The 18,278-nt window shown below is 47.5% G+C and overlaps 1 protein-coding gene across 4 annotated transcripts in view; it reads left to right on the forward strand.

The window, feature by feature from the left end:
* MED15 (mediator complex subunit 15) overlaps positions 1–18,278 on the forward strand; it is a 44,047-nt gene that overhangs the window by 15,764 nt on the left and 10,005 nt on the right. For all 4 annotated transcript variants that reach the window (XM_088143722.1, XM_088143724.1, XM_088143723.1 and 1 more), the window contains 3 exons: positions 6,287–6,546; positions 6,961–7,233; positions 10,401–10,520. In XM_088143722.1, the coding sequence (XP_087999848.1) occupies positions 6,287–6,546; positions 6,961–7,233; positions 10,401–10,520 (653 nt within the window). The remainder of the gene's footprint in view (positions 1–6,286; positions 6,547–6,960; positions 7,234–10,400; positions 10,521–18,278) is intronic.

Below are 18,278 nucleotides of genomic sequence, written 5' to 3' on the forward strand. Positions count from 1 at the left end.
AGCTGTGGAGGCATAGGGAAGAAAGGGGGAGCCTTGCCAAAAAACACAGCCCATTCAATTCTCTAACAGAGGGCAAGAATGAATTTCTTGCTCTTGGGTGAATCGGCATTTATTTTCACAAGAGAAGGGCTGCCCCCGCTCAGGAGTCCAGGATAAAGCATCCTGATATTGCGCACCTTCCCACTATTTATTGCATTGATTTTCAGCTTCTTGTACAAATTGCCCCTGCTGTGGACTGGGGATCAAATCCTGCCAGCATTTAAATGGAAACGTGAAAGTCCTCCATGTTCTGAGGAGCAAATGGAAGAGGTCTCTTTGTTGGGCACCAAAACCATTTATATGATGTAATGTTATTGCTTACACTTCATCTGAAAAAGAACAACTGAGTTCAGTTAAATTTTCAGAGGAGAAAGCTAATGAATTATGATAGCTTTATTACAACTTTATCCCTTTCCAGACCAATAGAGATCTTTGGTCTCTGCTAAATACAACCTTAACAAGGTTTCAAAACAGTATTTTGGTTATATTGCACAAAGGTATTGGGAATAATGGAAAAAGGGAGAGAACTCTAGAAAGTTATTGGCTTAAACGAGTTAAGCAAGATAGTATGGTGCCATCTATTCAGGACGTATATATAAAAAGATCCCCTCTCACCCCTATGGGTGGTATGTGTCTTCCTCAATCTCGGTCCGTCTACCAGAGGCCTGGGAGTTTGAGGCTTCTGCACAATATCTTAGCTGTTCCTAGCACTGCACTCTTCTAGACAGAGAGCTCTGGTGTTGTTCCTGGGATCTGTTGGAGCCACTCTCCCTGCTTAGGAGTCACAGCCCCAAGGCCTCCTACCACCACGAGGACCACTTTGGCTTTGACTTTCCACATCCTCTCTAGTTCTTCCTTCAGGCCCTGGTACTTGTCCAGCTCCTCATACTCCTCCTTCCTGATGTTGCTGTCACTTGACACTGCTACATCTATCACTACCACTGTCTTCTGGTCCTTGGTCCTGGTACCACGATGTCTGGTTGTCTGGCCAGTACTTGCCTGTCCATCTGGATCTGGAAGTCCCACAGGATTTTAGTCCTGTTATTCTTCATGACCTTCTGTGGAATCTCCCATCTGGACTTGGGCGGGTCTAGCCCATACACTGTGCAGATGTTCCTGTACACAGTGCCAGCAACTTTGTTGTGCCGTTCAGTGTATGCTGTTCCTGCCTGCCTCTTACACCCTGCCGCTATGTGTTGGACTATCTCTGAGGCCTCTCTGCACGGTCTTCACCTTGGGTCTGTCTGATGTGGTAGACCCCTGCTTCTATGGATCTGGTGCTTAGTGTTTGTTCTTGTGCTGTTATGATCAGTGCCTCATAGTGCAGTATTTGTGATGGAATGGAATAATGAAGGCCAGGCTCAGGGAGATAAGCATTTTCTTAGCTCGCCGCAAGAGTGTGGGAACTACAAGGGGATGAGACTGGCACCTCCCTGAGGAATTCACACTGTTGTGGCTGGCTGACTTGGGACCTGGGGTTTCAGTCTGGGAAGATTGATGTCAGACCTAGCCCAAGGAACTCCAAGAGACAATGCAAAATCAGTTCAGCTATGTTTATTAGCTACAACCTCTAGCAAGAATCTTCCCAGACTGAAACCCCAGGTCCCAAGTCAGCCAGCCACAACAGTGTGAATTCTTCAGGGAGGTGCCAGTCTCATCCTCTTGTAGTTCCCACGCTCCTGCGGCGAGCTAGGAAAATGCTTATCTCCCTGAGCCTGGCCTTCATAATTCCATTCCATCACAGTATTTTAGTTTAGCCATTTCCAGCCACTGGTAGGATTTCTCAATGTCAGCCGCCTCAGCTATCTGTCGATGGTACATCCCACGCAGGGTCTTGTCTTACCATGGCACTTCCTCTGCATGAACTTCCTCCCATGACTGCTGCTGCCTCAGGCATTCTCTCAGCAGCTCATCTTTGGGCACCTTCTTACTGATGTACTCCTGGATGCTCCAGGTTTTGTCCAGGACAGTGGCTTTGACACTCATCAGACCTCGCCCACCCTCTTTGTGGCTGGTGTACAATCTCTGGGTGTTGGACTTGGGGTGGAAACCTCCGTACATTGTGAGGAGCTTCTGGGTCTTCACATTGGCAGCCTCCATGTCCTCCTCTGGCCAGCTCACTATACCAGCAGGGTATCTGATGACTAGCAGGGCATACGTGTTGATGGCATGGATCTTGTTCTTCCCATTGAGCTGGCTCTTCAGGACCTGTCTTATCCTTTGGTGGTACTTGGATGTTGCTGTCTTCCTTGCCTCCTCATCGTAGTTCTCATGTGACTGTGGGATACCAAGGTACTTGTAGCTGATCTCTATGTCTGCTATGTGGCCCGCTGGTCTTAACTACCCTCCCTCTCTTTACTACCATCTGGCCACACTTCTCCAGTCCGAATGACATCCCAATGTCCTCACTGTAGATCCATGTCAGGTGGATCAGCGAGTCGATGTCTCATTCACTCTTAGCATACACTCTTAGCATACAAAATTACATCTTCATATAGTTTTATATATAAAACTTTATGGGTATAATTACATATAGAAAGACACACACACACATTAGGTATGTATGTATACATATATTCTCTCATATATATATAGATATATAGATATAGATATAGATATAAGTGTAGATTAAGAAAAACAGAGTTAAAATACAACATGTCTTGCATAAAAGACCTGTTCACAGTGGAAGCTAAGCATATCTAGGTTATGTCCAAATCCCATGGTTTCTAACTGCTGTTGCTACTGCCAAAAATTTGGCTAGTTTTCTGGAGACTTTATAGTCCTGCTTATTTAATAGGAAGCACGTGATCGGGATCAGTGTGAATAATTTACCACTGGATGAGAGATTGGCTCCCTCCTCCAGGAATGACAGGACATTTCAGGAGTGCCTGTGGGGCTGTTTCAGTTTCTGTGTCCGAACATATGCATAAGTGATGTTGATAAGGAGTAATTATTCTCTCCATCAGCACCATTGAAAGTAAAGCTTCTAAATGTGCCAAAATAAATGCCCTTCTCTGTGAGGCACAAGGATCTGATAAAAATATTGGGCGTAGTAAGAGGTGGACCTGTGCACTTGTGATAGCAGAGATGTGAGGTCTGTCCCTTTGCCCATTGAGATCTAAAATTCGCTTTTCTCACCAAGGGCTCTGTCTGCCTTTCAGAAGCCCAAAGGCTATAATCTATTTTTTCTAATCACCAAAACCATAAATCATAAGTTCATTTTTTTCTGTTTCATGCAAAAAGTCTATAAGGGGTTTCTAGTCAACAGTAATTGTAGATAAATGTCTTTTCTCTGATCAGAGAAGTCAATTTGGCCATCTCAGCAAATTCCATCATCTTCACCATCCATTCCTCCATTGTGGGTAGTATCAAATCCTTCCAACTTTGTGCATATAGTAATCTTGCTGCAGTTATCATGTATAAAAACAAAGTTCCATAGCTTTTCCAACTGTTTGTCCATCAGTTCCGAAAGAAGAGGCTCCAGTTTCAATTGTATATTGATTTTTAAAATCTTTTAAATTAGTGTATGTATTTGAATCTAAAACTTTCTGGCTTTTTTGCATGTTCACCAAGCATAATAAAATGTCCCTTCTTGTTGTTCACATTTCCAACGTAAATTTGAAGTGCCTTTATACATTTTAGGCAATTTCTCTGGTGACATATACCAATGGCACATCATTTTATAAAAATTCTCTTTAAGATTGTAACATAATGTAAATTTCAGTTCTTTCACATATTCTTCCATTCTTCCATTTATATACTATAACCAAAATTTTTAGCCCACTTCATCATACATTCTTTCACTTGTTCTTCTGTTTCAAGCAGAGAGTTAATGTTTAACCATAGAGTAAGAGGTAAATCTATGCTTACACTTATAACTGCTGTAAAGGAAATCGGAAGCTATTTCTTTATATTTTCTTTCTTTTCTTTTGCAGTTTTGACTTTATCTTTTTCTTTTTTTTCCTCTTATCTTTGTTCTGTATTAGTTTCTGTTAGTTTTTATCTTATTAAAGTTTCTAATTTTTCATATATACATGAATGAATGAATGAATGAATGAATGAATGAATGAATGAATGAATGAATGAATATACATACATACATACATACATACATACATACATACATACATACATACAAAATGTACCCTCCCCACAACATGAAAAGTTCTATCAGGCATCCTAGCCACCAAGCTACAAGACCATATGGGCCAGTCCATAAGCACAGCTCACATGTGTATTGGGAACAACACCAGAGGCTCAAAACACCAGTTGCTCATAGAGAGAGCAGTCGCCCGAGACTCAAGGACTAGGCAGACCAATCTGAGCACAGCCTGGATTGACTACAGGAAAGCCTACGACTCATGGATCTGTGAGTGCCTATACAAAGTCAACAGGACACTAAGGACCTTCCTCAAGAGCTCAATGGGACTGTGGAAGACAACACTGGAAGTCAACTCAAGACAGCTTGTACAAGTGGCCATCAAGTGCGGCATATACCAAGGTGATGCACTGTCCCCACTGCTGTTCTGCATAGGATTAAACCCCCTTAGCCAGATAATCACAAGGACTGCATATGGGTACAAGTTCAAGAGTGGAATCACCATCAGCCACCTCCTCCACATGGATGACATAAAGCTGTATGCTAAGAGTGACCGAGATATTGACTCACTGATTCACCTGACACGGATCTACAGTGAGGACACTGGGATGTCATTCGGACTGGAGAAGTGTGTCAGGATGATAGTAAAGAGAGGGAAGGTAGTTAAGACCGATGGAGTGGAACTACCAGTGGGCCACATAGCAGACATAGAGACCAGCTATAAATACCTTGGTATCCCACAGTCACATGGGAACCACGATGGGGAGGCAAGGAAGACAGCAACATCCAAGTACCGCCAAAGGATAAGACAGGTCCTGAAGAGCCAGCTCAATGGGAAGAACAAGATCCATGCCATCAACATGTATGCCCTGCCAGTCATCAGATACCCTGCCGGTATAGTAAGCTGGCCAAAGGAGGATATGGATGCTGCCGATGTGAAGACCCGGAAGCTCCTCACAATGTACAGAGGTTTCCACCCCAAGTCCAACACCCAGAGATTGTACACCAGCCGCAAAGAGGGTGGGCGAGGTCTGATGAGTGTCAAAGCCACTGTCCTGGATGAAACCTGGAGCATCCAGGAGTATATCAGTAAAATGGCACCCAAAGATGAGCTGCTGAGAGAATGCCTGAGGCAGCAGCAGACATGGAAGGAAGCTCAAGTGGCGGAAGTACCATGGTAAGACAAGACTCTGCATGGGATGTACCATTGACAGATAGCTGAGGTGGCTGGCATTAGGAAATCCTATCAGTGGCTGGAAAGGGCTGGAGTAAAAGACAGCACTGAGGCACTGATCATAGCAGCACAAGAATAGGCACTAAGCACCAGACCCATAGAAGCAGGGTCTACCACACTAGACAGGACCCAAGGGGCAGATTGTGCAAAGAGGCCTTAGAGACAGTCCAACACATAGCGGCAAGGTGTAAGATGCAGGCAGGAAGAGCATACACTGAACGGCACAACAAAGTTGCTGGCATTGTATACAGGAACATCTGCACAGTGTATGGGCTAGACCCGCCCAAGTCCAGATAGGAGATTCCACAGAAGGTCATGGAGAATAACAGGGCTAAGATCCTGTGGGACTTCCGGAACCACACAGACAGGCAGGTACTGGCCAATCAACCAGACATCATGGTAGTAGACAAAGACCAGAAGACAGCAGTAGTGATAGATGTAGCAGTGCCAAGTGACAGCAACATCAGGAAGAAGGAGCATGAGAAGCTGGAGAAGTACCAGGGCCTGAAGAAGGAAATAGAGAGGATGTGGAAAGTAACAGCCAAATTGATCCCAGTGGTGGTAGGAGCCCTTGGGGCTGTGACTCCTAAAGCTGAAAGAGTGACTCCAGCAGATCCCAGGAACAACCTCAGAGCTCCCTGTCCAGAAGAGTGCAGTTATGAATGAATGAATGAATGAATGAATGAATGAATGAATGATTTATATATATATATATATATATATATATATATATATATATATATATATGAATTCATATATATATATGAATGACGCCCAAAGGCTGTAAAATCCAGGTAGGAGGCAGCAGCAAAAGGAGGAGGGTCCCATTTGTGCAGGAGACAGAGACGTCCGTAGACGTGTATCTGGGTCCCCAGGGCCTTTCAGCACGTAGCTCCTTGCCGCTGTCTCCTCAGCCCAGCTCCAGTTGCAGCAGATGGCGCAACAGCAGCAGCAGCAGTTCCAGCAGCAGCAGCAGCAGCAGGCAGCTCTGCAGCAGCAGCAGCAGCAGTTCCAGACCCAGCAGTCAGTAATGCAGCAGCAGCAGCAGTTCCAAGTGCAGCAGCAGCAGCAGCAACAGGCAGCAGCTGTAGCGCAGCAGCAAATGCAGGTGGTCCAGCAGCAGCAGCAGCAACAAATGCTGAAGTTACAGCTCCATCAGCAAAGCCAGCAGCAGGTGAGAGCAAAGGCTTCAGCGTCCCCCTCTCTTGCCCAGCAGCAAGAACCTGGGGGAGGGATCTGGTGGCCAAGGGCCAGCCAGGCTGGCTCCTGGGGTGGGTATCCCGCGAAGGGGCTGGGCCGGCTCCTCTGAGGAGATAGCTCTGGCTGAGCCTTCTCTGCTCCTCCCAGAGAGCCCGAGGGAAAGGGGGCCTATGCTTCCATAGGTGGCCGTAGTGCTTTGTCTCTGCTCCTGACTGCAGAGATGACGGATCAGGTGGACTCTGGGCTTGGTGTGGAGGCTTGGGAATCCTCCCGGAATGCTGGTGCTGGTAAGCCCATGGGGCAGCTAAGCCTCCCCAGGGCCTTTCTGCTGCTCTTCCCTTCTTCCCTGACCACTGGCCTTCCTCTTCTCCTGCACTTCTTGCTTTAGATGCAGCAGCAGCAGCAACTGCAGCGAATTGCTCAGATGCAGCAACAGCTGCAGCAGCAGGCCGCTCAGGCTGCTCAGGCCCAACAGCAGCAGCAGCAGCAACCGCCGCCGCAGCCCCCACCACCACAACAGATGCAGCAGCAAGTGGCCCAGGGCCCACCCCCGTCGCTTCCACCCCAGCCCATGGTTTCCCAGGCACAGACTGTTCCGGGGCAGATCCCTGGCCAGGTCATGTCCATGGCCATCCTGCCCCAGCAGTTAAAAGCCATGCAGGTAAGTGCCCAGCTGCATCCCCTGCTGCTCAGCCGGGGTGGGGGGTGGCAAGAGGCTCCCTCAGTGGCAGTCTTTGAGGAGTTGCCGGAAGGAGGATCTGGGCGGGTTCAGATCACCTTCTGTTGCTGTTCTTCAGTGCCATTTCTGAAATGCTGAGTCAGCGACACTTCCCCTTGAGATACCTCAGAGATATGCTGTATTTGTCCCCCCTTTTCTTCTGCCATTTCTAGAATTCCCCAAATTATACACATTGCTATTTTTGGCAGCAAAACATCCAAATCAGCAGTTTGGTTTCCTGCTAATGGCTGGTGGGAAACAAAGGGAATTGATATGTTAAGCCTCCAATATGCTTAACGTATCTATTTATTTACTTATTTATTAAATTTATATGCCAACCATCTCCCCCAGAAGGTAACTCTGGGCAGCTCACAATGAAAATCCAAAACAGTAAAAACAATGAAAATATAAAAATCCATATTAAAAGTAGCTAATAACAATACTGTATAAAAAGACTATATACAACTCAAGATGATGGGAGGAACAGTATTGATTATCCCACCAGCCAGTTCCAACAACGTGAGCCCCCATCAGGCCCCCAGGCCATCTGGGATAGCTAACTTCCAGAAGGCTGGGAGAGTGAGGTGGACTGCGCCTCAGGCGGTCTTATTTGAATAAGTCTCCCACTCCCTCTAGAAACCAAAATAGTCCTGCAACATGCCACTTGACACTTTTCTCCAGCTTGACATGAAGCCATTGATGCATGCTCACTGGGTATGATTGTTTCATGAGCTTTCTGTCCATCTAATCGTAGCATAGTTTAGCCCATATGTTACAGTCTTCTCTACTAGGTTCTCATGGGACACTTTCTCAAATGCATTGGTGATGTCAGAGTCCACTACATTCCAGTGGTCAACGAAACTGATCACCCTTTTAAAAATGAGATGAACTCGGTTTGGCATGATTTATTTTTGATAAAGCCACGTTGGCTCTGCCAAACAGTGCATTTTTTTCCTAAATACTTGCAAACTGACTGCTTAATAGTCTGTTCCAGAGTCTCCCCTTTCTCCCATTTTGAATTTTCATTCTTCAAGCGTTAGCTACTTAATCACATATCTCCTTGGTAATGACTGTACATCCATCTGTTTCCTATACTTGCCCTTTTAAACACTAAATTCAGTAAAAAGGTTCCTGTGCATCCCCAAGGATACCCTAAACAGCCCACCCATATTGTTCTTATTGGAATAGCATTAAGAGACTAAGATGATACACGAGTCTTCAGCCTTGGAAACAGTCTTCAACCAGATTCCCAAGAATGGCATACCACTGATTACCTGTGTCCCAGATGCTTCTAAAACCAGTAATGTAGAATAGTCAAAGAGAGCAAGGAAATGGTTAAGATTAAAAGAGGCAGAGAAAATGCAGAACAGTTTTGATGGAAATTAAAAATAAGTTTTGAAAGCGGGAAAAAGGCTAAACAAGAAGACTTCAACAGAGTGAATGGAACCAAAAAAACTGATGAAACTATTTGGAATGCAGCTGAAAGAAAGAGAAAGCTGGAAAGAATGTTTTAGAACTCTGTAGGGAAATGGTATTGATGTCAAGAAGTGGATGCTATAAATGCTAGCATCTAAAAAAATGATGAAAAGGAAGCCATAAACGTGAAGGGGTTGAGAAATTGTAAGGCTGCAGATTTAGATGGTATATGTAGAGAAATGTTAATGCATATGATAAAGTGAATAGGCTTGAATTCAGAATGTTTTGCGAGAATGTGGAGTTTAAGATTTGTTGCTGAATGTGATTAAGAACGGCATTTTATGAAAATAAAACTTAGTAAAAGTAAATGAAATGCTTATCAAATGGTTCAGTATTTAGCACTACGGCATGGGTGTCCCCTTGGTTGGATAATATACTTATGGATTAAATGTATATGAAATGTTTGTGGTGATAGAAGCGTATTTGATAGAGACAAGGATGTATAGCTTATTGGTTAAGAACCTGAATGATTTTCAGCAAATGTTTAATAGATAATATGATACAACAGAGAACAACAGATTTGAAAATCAGTGTATTAAAGAGTGGGGTAGATGTGTTTGACAGGGAAAATGGAGTGAACAGTTGCAAGTTGTATATATGTTACAAAAAAAATAGAGTAGGTAGATGAGAAAATGTTTCCTAAATATGAGAAAATAGAGAAATTCAAATACTAGTAAAAAGCAGGTAGTATACAGTCTATTGCAAAAACTGAATGTTGAAAAAAGCAAAAACTAGCTATGTTTAAGACCCTGCCTCTGCCCATTTTATTATATGGAAAATGACAGTTGGATATATCAGGAGGAACGTAAAAGTAAGCTGAGAACAGTAGGAATGTGGTGGTAAGAGAATAAAAGACAAGGTCAAAAATTAATGGTCTTGAATGAATCTGAATACAAAAGTGAGTGACCATATGAAACAAGTATTTGATCATATAGAGGGAATGAATGAGGAGCAAAATGAGGAAAGACCAAGAAAGGTGGTTTTACTGAGTTGATGTGTTTTACAAAAAGAGATGAGACAAATAATAAAAGTATGAAGTAGTATGTGGTGAAAGCAAGATTGGTTTGCGAAGTAAAGAGGTATGGAGGAATATAAGTGGTGTTGATGTAGCTATATTTTCTTTTTTTCTTATCTCCTGCCTTTAATTTTTTTTTTTTTGCATATTTCTTCATAGCCTTTGCATAACACTTCTCATACTGAAAAGTAATGGGCATGAATCCCTGTGCTTTAATAACAGATTCATATTTGTGAGCAACAGTTTCTAGGTACAAGGATTGGTAAACTCAGGCATCTCTCTCAGTGTTTTCAAATCAAGCCAGCCAGATGAATTTGGTGTCCTCCACAATAGGCAGAGGACCTGCCGGGCTTCTTCCAGCAGTGTTGACGTTTCTGCTCATGGAATCTGCATGCTGTCCATCCAAGCTCACCCTATGGGATTCCTAAATTGGTAGCAGGCCTGAAACAAATCCTTCAGAGAGGGCCTTGGCAAGCTATTGGCAGACTCCATAGGAATCAGGCTGCGTCACCGGTTCAGGGCTCAGTTGGGAAAGAGGCAGGCAGGGAGTTCCTGCATGTTTGATAGATGGCTGTGTGACTGAGCTTTGCGGAACCCACTCTTGGTTTTATTCCGTAAGGTCAGAGCTTTGCAGCAGCAGCAGCAGCAGCAGCAGCAGCAGCAGCAGCAGCAGCAGCAGCAGCAGCAGCAGCAGGCTGCTTCCCAAGTCCAGGCTACTCAGATGGGAGCGTCAAGCCAGGTAAGCGTCTCCCTCATAGAAGTTGCGTGCTGGGGTGGGGCCTCCTGGGGGCGGGGGGAGGGAGGCCATTCCAGTTCCCTTCTGCACCTGTTTGGACTGGCAGGTTCTTCTTGCTGCAGTGGGGGGCCCCTGCACCATTGCCCCTGCACTTGGCAAGGCCCCCAATCAGCTTTTGAGGAGCTTTCCAGCTTTTTCTGAAAGAATGAAGACCGCTGGTTCCTTTCTCCCTGTATAACTGTTCCTGAGCGAGTGCTGCCATTTTTCCCACCGAAGCTTTGATTGGATGATCCTCCTCTTCCTCTTCCTCCTTTCTGTTCTGAGTGACCTGAACTTGAAGTGCTGTCTTGTTTCAAAGACCCAGTTGCATATGTCCTGTCGTGGTGAGCTGGCAACTCGTTTTCCAGCACTACATGAGAAAAAAGAACTAAGAATCTGGCTGGGATGAGGAAAGAGATCACTAGAACTGGACGCTTGTGTAGCCTTTCCCTTCCCACGGGGCTGGCTCGCTTGGGGGCTGTTATCGCATAGCTCTTGAAGCTTCTGGCCAGCAGCAGACGCGGCTGCTTGGGTGGCAAGAGACTCAAGCCCAGAAATAATTTTGTCAGGCAGCGTTTGACCCGAGCAGCTCGTCTTCAAAGGAGCATTCCCTACAGATGCTTGGTTTCCTTCCCAGCATCCTGGGCATGCACCCTAGATAGAAGTGTTTGGTCTTGCTGGCATCAGGCAAGCTGGGCCTGTCCAGAAAACCTGTTGTTGCTGTTATTACTACTACTACAGTGGTACCTTGGTTCACAAACTTAATTCATTCCACGACTCTGGTCACGAACCAAATTGGTCATGAACCGAATCAAATTTTCCCATAAGGTTCAATGTAAATACGGTTAATCTGTTCTGAACCATATGTATTTTTTTTAAAACCACAAAAATATGAAACACAGTACAGTACAGTACGGTACAGTATAAAGAGAGAGAACACTAACCTTGCTTGAGCTGACTTCTGGCGTGGAGGACAGGAAGGCAGGTGGGGAGGCGGTTATTGTTTGGAGGGAGAGTCCCCCTCCCTACAGGAAGCCACGACCACGTGTCACAGCAGGGAAAATGGCCGCGGGTCATGTTCGTCACCCGATGCGGAGTTCGCGGACAGAAGCAAAATTTTGTGAATGGTGCTGTTCGTGAACCGAATTGTTCGTGAACAGAAGCGTTCGTGAACCGAGGTATTACTGTACTACATTGGATTTATTCTCCGCCCATCTCCCCTCAATGGGGAACTCTGGGCGGCCCTCAAGGTACAACTTATAACAGCATACATATACAATTAATATTATCTCTATCTAACATCTAACATTAATCGCTATACTATATAGCTGTTACTTCCATTCATCTCCAGGAAGCAACCATTCGGGGGAGAGCCTCTTTGCCTTTTGTCAGGGATCCCCTGGAGGTCTGGAAGGCAAGCTGGGAGACAGCTGGGGGCAGGGGCCAAGCAGCAGTGGGTTGTGGTGGGCTGGATCTCTCTTGCACAGTGTGAAGAGCAGGGGAGAGTGGATGTTTTGGTGCGAAATCCATGATTGAAAGAGAGAACTTGAGTAGTTTCCATTGGAAATTCGGCATAAAATTCCTAATTAAATAAATGCGTGGGAGGAAGAATAACAGGCTAATTGCTTTTTGAATGCTAGTTTGTGCAAAGGTCTTGAAGCCAGACTTGAACTGGGTGAGCTGCCTATTTCAGTGATATGTGAGGTCCTCTTCCTGGCTGTGGAATATTTGCTTCTGCCACATCCCTCTCCTCGGCTCTGGCTTTGATCGGGCCTCTTGACCCTTAAAGGAGAGCCTCCTACGGTGGGTATCTTTGTCCAGCTTGCTCCAGAAGCAGGGCCAGAAAACCTCTGAAGTTGCTTCCCATGGGGGAATGGCCATGCCCCCTTTCCCCATTCTGGCCCTGCCTTGCTCCAGAGGGCACACAGACTCACCAGCTCTACCAGCCGTTCATGCAACAGGACCTTGTGTTTTGCTTTCCCTTTTCCTTTCACCTAAGTAGCTTACAGAGGAACCATGGAGAGCAAACACATAGATGGCAACTTGCTGCTCATGAACAGATCAGAGGACACCCCTAATGGCATGAGGGGCGCCCTCTTGAATCCCTACCATGTTCCCTACAGAGAAGCACAACCAAAGCTGTGGCTGCTAACCACAAGGCCTGCTCAAACGCAGCCTCTGGCAGACTCACCATTGCTCCTGTAGGGAGTTGGGCAATGAGGCTCTGGGCTTATTCGGCTGTTTCCATCCCCAAGAGGGCCCCTGCTATCCCATACACCCCTGAGACCACGCGCTGGATCGCAATGGGCCTGGGAGTGCGGCAAAAGGCAGGAAGCAGCCCTCTGGAACTCCCTGCCCAGGGTGGCCTGCAAGGAGGGAGGCAGCCCCTGGCTTTCCTTCCCCTTCGTCCTCTTAATTAGTAGCCTCCTTTGTATAGTCCATTGCGCAGGACTGATGCTGGAAGGCAAAAGCACCACCGAGTGGGGAAGAGTTCCTCATAGGTCTCCCAGGACCAGTGATACATCAAGGAGCAGGATTTGTTTCTAGGTGAAGTGGGGGACCAACAGCCAGGCTCCAAATCCACCAGCCTTTTCCAAACATTAAACTGTCCACAACTTGGGAAAGTCTGCTAGACTCTAGCCTGATGAAACCTGATTCAGCTGCCTCCCTCCCACAGCAGAGGTGTTCCCACTATCTGTTTCTGATTTCCTGGGGGATTTACTAAGGGTGTGCAATCAAAGTGGGTGGCTTTGGAACTGCAAGGCATGAAACCCACTAGGCCGTCAAGAAATGCATTTTCCTGGAGGCAGTGCTAGACCTCAAGACACCCCAGTAGATACTTGGGTGGCAGGACTGGTCTTATAGGCCATGCTGAATTAAAAAGGGGAGGTAACATCCATTCAGAGTCCTGCTGGCTCAAGAACTGGAACACAGAGTCAAAACCAGAAGATCTGCTATATGCCTTATCTCAGTTCCCATTAGTTCCTGTGCTTCTGCAACAAGTATGAAACCAGAGAGGGGACTAGTGCTGATGTCTCCTAATTTGTCTTGGGGGCTGTGGTAGCAGGATTAAAGTAACGCAGCAAGCCTTTTGCAGATGGACTCAAAACAAGGAAAGATGGGCATGAAGAAGGAACTACAGCCATCTTCCTTCCGTTGGTCAGTGTCACTATCTCCCTCTTCCTGGTCCTGACTTTGGGGATCAGCAAATCTTTCTTGGCCCATAATCACATCCAGAGATCCCAAAGTGGGGACCGGCCTACCTTCCTTCCTCCCTCCTTCCCTCCGCTACCAACAATCAATCTCATATAATATACTAAAAAATATAACCCCCCCCCCCAATTAAAAACCATCATACACCAACCAGGCACCAAAACAAACAGCCAACTGCCCATGTGTTGGGCTCAACTGAACTCAAAGAGAGTAGAGGCCTGCTGGATCACAGGATGAAGGCTGTTCCATAGAGTGGGCACCACTCCCTGGGAGACATGCTTCCTAAGCCCCACCAGATGACACTGTTTGATAGAGGGGACCTGTCAGATCTGGTGGGACAGGCGGATTCCCTCAGGAAGAAGTGATACTGCACGTAGCCTGGCCCTGTGCCATTCAGGGCTCTAAAGGAGATAACCAGCATCTTGTATTGCACCTGGAAGGTAACTGGGAACCAGCGCAATAGAGACAAACCCCTGCATTCTGGACAGGTCTGACACTTCCGGCTGGTTTTTAAGGGCAGCCCCATGTAGAGTGCATTGCAGTAGTCCAGCTGGGAAGTCGGTAAGATATGAGTGACCGTAAACAGTGGCTCCCAGGCCAGGAATGCATGCAATTGGCATACAAGATGGATTTGTGCAAAAGCCCCCTAGCCATGGCTGCCACTTGCTCCTAGAACAGAAGCTACAAGTCTGGGAGGACCCCCAAATTGTGCATCAACTCTATTCTGTCAGTGTTAAAGATGATAACTCTCCAGATCCAGGGGACCCAAAGACCCGGAGCTGCTCCATCTTGCTAGGGCTGAGTTGCAACCAGCTCTTCCCCATCCAGATTCTCACAGCTTCTAGGCTCTGGGTAAGCACCTGAATGGCATCACTAGTCTGGCCTAGGGTGGAGATGTACAGCCGAATATCATCAGCAAATTGATGATCCTGCATCCAATGCCAATGAACGACCTCACCCATCTCAAACTCCCCAACCCATCCCATCAAATGTGGGAGAAACAAAACCCCAACACCCAGTGCTTTTACCTAGCATTTAGTGCCTGTGGCTTGGACAACTCACCTGCCTCTCACCCCACATTCCAACCAAACTCATCTCTATCCTATCCCCTATTCAGCTCTCTCCCGAATTGTCGGGAAAAAGCTCACATTCAACAGGCTAGGTAAGCAGGACCCATCCCCTTCCTCCTCTCTTCCCTCAGAGGGGTAAGTTCGGTTCATCTTCACCCAGTCCCAAAACAGTCCCAGTTGGGGATCACCAGTCTCGTTCTTTTTCCTCAAGCTGCCAGAGTCCACGGTGTAATTCCACTGGGTTTGCTAAAGCTCCTCAGCAACAGGGCAAGTCCCATCCTTCCAGTCCTGAGTCCCAGGAAGATGGGGAGACCACAGAAATGGCTGCTGCACCACATAGCAAACAGCAGCTCTAAAATAAAATAAAAACCCTGGTCTTACCCTGAAGATCTATTTTCTATAAGTGGAGACAGCACGTCCAGTCTTACCCAGGCCTTGGCAGGAAAAGGGGAAAATGTGTATTATAGGGTATTGGCATCTGCAAATAATTGTACAGTATCACATCTCTCTCCTCCCTTTCTTAGCTGTTCTTTCCTTGGCTTGTCTTTCTGCCATGTCATTCCCAAACTGGGGAAGAAATTGTCCCTCCTACCCCAGAAACAACATCAGGACCTTTTCTGCCCCTGCCTCTGCAGAAAATGGGAGTGAGATTCTGTCGAAGCTCTGTCTGAAAAATAAACCTTCCCGTGTCTGTTCTCTCTCTCCTAGATAGAGGACCCCAGCTGTGAAGGTTAGGTGGAAACTGTCCACTCTGAGGCTTTCCTCTGCCGTGGGACTGGAGGTTAATCAGGCATGGGGACTTGGAAGGTTAGGAACAGCTCAGAGAAAATAAGGAGGTATTTGCGGCTGCCCACTTGGCTACATCTTCTGCCGCATGTGGAAGGGTCTCCTGAAGAAAAGTCTTGGCAAAGGCCCTGAAGAGCTCCTCGCTTAGAATAATGTTCTCCAATCTCAGGCTTTTTAGATGTGGTGAATTATAACGCAAAATCCTAATGGAACGGAAGTGAGAGGTTTCCTGGAGCTGGTTTGCTTTGTTTGTATGGGTTTGGTCCAGGCACTTTTTGAACTGCTATATGCGATCCCATTTTCCACCACTGCAATCTTTGCATGGTTTTTCATATTCTCTGGTCTTTCTTGGATACTTCGGTTGTGACATGGAGCTATGCCTCTTACTGAGCTTATTCCATGCTACACCTTTCCAAGGAAGTCCATTTCGTTAGAGGCCGCCCTGTGCCGTGGAGGTGGGAGGTTGGGAGTAGAAGAGTCTTTCGGCTGCAACTTCTCGCCCCAGCTGATGCCAACATGTGTGAAAGAAATTACAGCTGCAGCTCCAGAGTCTGGATGGCTCAGAGACTACAAATTACCCTAAGACCGGGCTCCCCAGACAGCCAAGGAGAATGAAACCCAGTCGCCTTAAAAGTCGGGCTATGTGCCGAGCGTTGACCTCAAGCTGCCAGCAGACACTGTGCTTGGTGCCTCGTGGGTGGCCGCCTCTCCTCTCGTTTTATTTTACATTCTTTGCTAAAATGAATGCGAGGCAGGCTGGCACACTCTCAAGCAAGTATAGCCCCCATACTTGGGCTCACCTGCTTTTCTAAGAAAACCTCATTGGCATGCTTAGGAGAGGAAATGGTGGCAGCTACAGCCCCCTTTCATTTGGAAACAGGAGGGAAAAAAGACAGGAGCTGGAGGGGTAGAAAGCTACCTTGGAGACCTAATTTTGGGAGGAAGCCCCAGATCTGCTGAGAATTCCAATATGCCCAGTTGGCTCCAAAACGGCCTCCACCCTGATGAAAAGACCCCTCCGGGACAGCCCGCCTTGATGTGTCTTTGAAAGTGGTAAAAAGAGGAGGGGGCTTCTTCAACTTTACCTCTGATGAAAAATATTGGGGGTATCTCACTTCATTGCCCCTCAGCAGCCACCGTGTCTGGGCTTCTCTGCAAACCTGGGTGAACCTTGCATCTGCAGCTCAGCTTCTGGAACTGGCTGCTGCTTCCTTCTTCAGGAGCTACCTTTCGCTGGCCGTCGGGGGGCAGCTCGGTCAGTCGGTCTCTCTTCTGGGGGTTGTGCTCACGGCCTGAGCATATTTCTCTGCAACTTCGCCCTGCCTCCCTTTTAATAAGTCCACTGCTCCGGCTCACAAGAGGTGATTGGCTGTGCAGTGGGATATCTCCGAACAGTAGGGAAGAGTGGCTTCAGGCTGTGCTTTTCCTGTAACGATGGGCCACTGGCTGTGCAATTGGGTGTGGCGCATCCTGGTGGGCTGGAGTCAGAAACAGGGGCATGGGAAGCACCAGCCCTGAAGGACGTCTGTCCACATCAGACAAGAGCCGGAGCAGACTCACTTCAGGGGACCTTTTCTGGGACAAGCACAAAATTACTTGGGCATCGTGTCTCCCAATCCTTCAGTTAGGTTGGGTGTTGATAATTCCATTTGGGAGGGGCAGAATTAGGCATTTTCTCTTGGAGCCTCAGTCATGAGTTCACTCCCTGAGCTTCCACGTGCAAATGCAGCATCTTAGCGCATCCATCCTCTCGGCCCTCTGCAAGCCTTGCATTCCGCAGGCCTGGCTGGAGCGCGAGGGTGCTCTGGGGAGTGAGCGCCCTCCAAGTCTGCCTCTCCTTAGGGCTTTCTGTTCCTGAACCTGATCCGCTTGCTGTTCAGCAGCCTCTCCAGTGTTCATGCACCACTGGCAGTTTAGGGCAGATTTGAACCGGTTCCCTTCATTGAAGCCGTGGTGATGCTGCCTCTGTGGCACATCCTTGCCAAGCCTCCATCTCTGATGGAAGCTGTTGCCTGCGTGTGGCCCTGCTGGTGCTGGTGCTGGTGCTGGTGCTGGTCGGAGGGGCTGCCGTTCCAGCTCCAGCTGGCTTCTCTTTGGCGGTGTGGCAGGAGGCAAGGCCCAAGGCGGTCCGCTTGGTTGAGCCACTATGTTCTTGCAGCGTTGCGCCCCTGCTAGGCCTGTGTGGCTCAGAATGTGGAGGAATGCCTGGAGGGAGCCTGTGCTGCCACTGCCCCCCCTTGCCTTGACGCTGCCGCCACCCCACCCCATCCCTCTGCCTCTGCTTGGAAGCTGATGTTGCGCAGTGCTGCCTGTTGGCTGATGCCGCCCTTCTCTTCTGTGTGGCCTCCTTTTGCATGTGGCGGATGTTAACCGTGTGCATGTGATTTGTGACTCATCTCCCAGCCCTGCTTTTCCGTTCCAAAATCCTCTCCCTGCCTCCAGCCCGGGCTGGGAACGGAGCTTCCTTGTTCCACTTGGTTGGACGCTCTGGGTGGGCTTCTCTCCCTTCTGGTCGCAATGCCTGCGCGCTTCTGTTTTGCTGCTGTCGTTGCCAGCCCTGACCTCTGTGACCACCCTCCAAGAAATGTGCTATGGCTGCTGCAATCTCTGACCTGCTGGTGGTTCCCCTGGGAATCAGAAGAGGCCACGGAAT

Source organism: Python bivittatus, unplaced genomic scaffold (assembly GCF_059951505.1).
Source record: "Python bivittatus isolate LINGU-HERP-01145 unplaced genomic scaffold, Pbiv_v1 ctg000390_np1212, whole genome shotgun sequence".
Classification (NCBI taxonomy): domain Eukaryota; kingdom Metazoa; phylum Chordata; class Lepidosauria; order Squamata; family Pythonidae; genus Python; species Python bivittatus.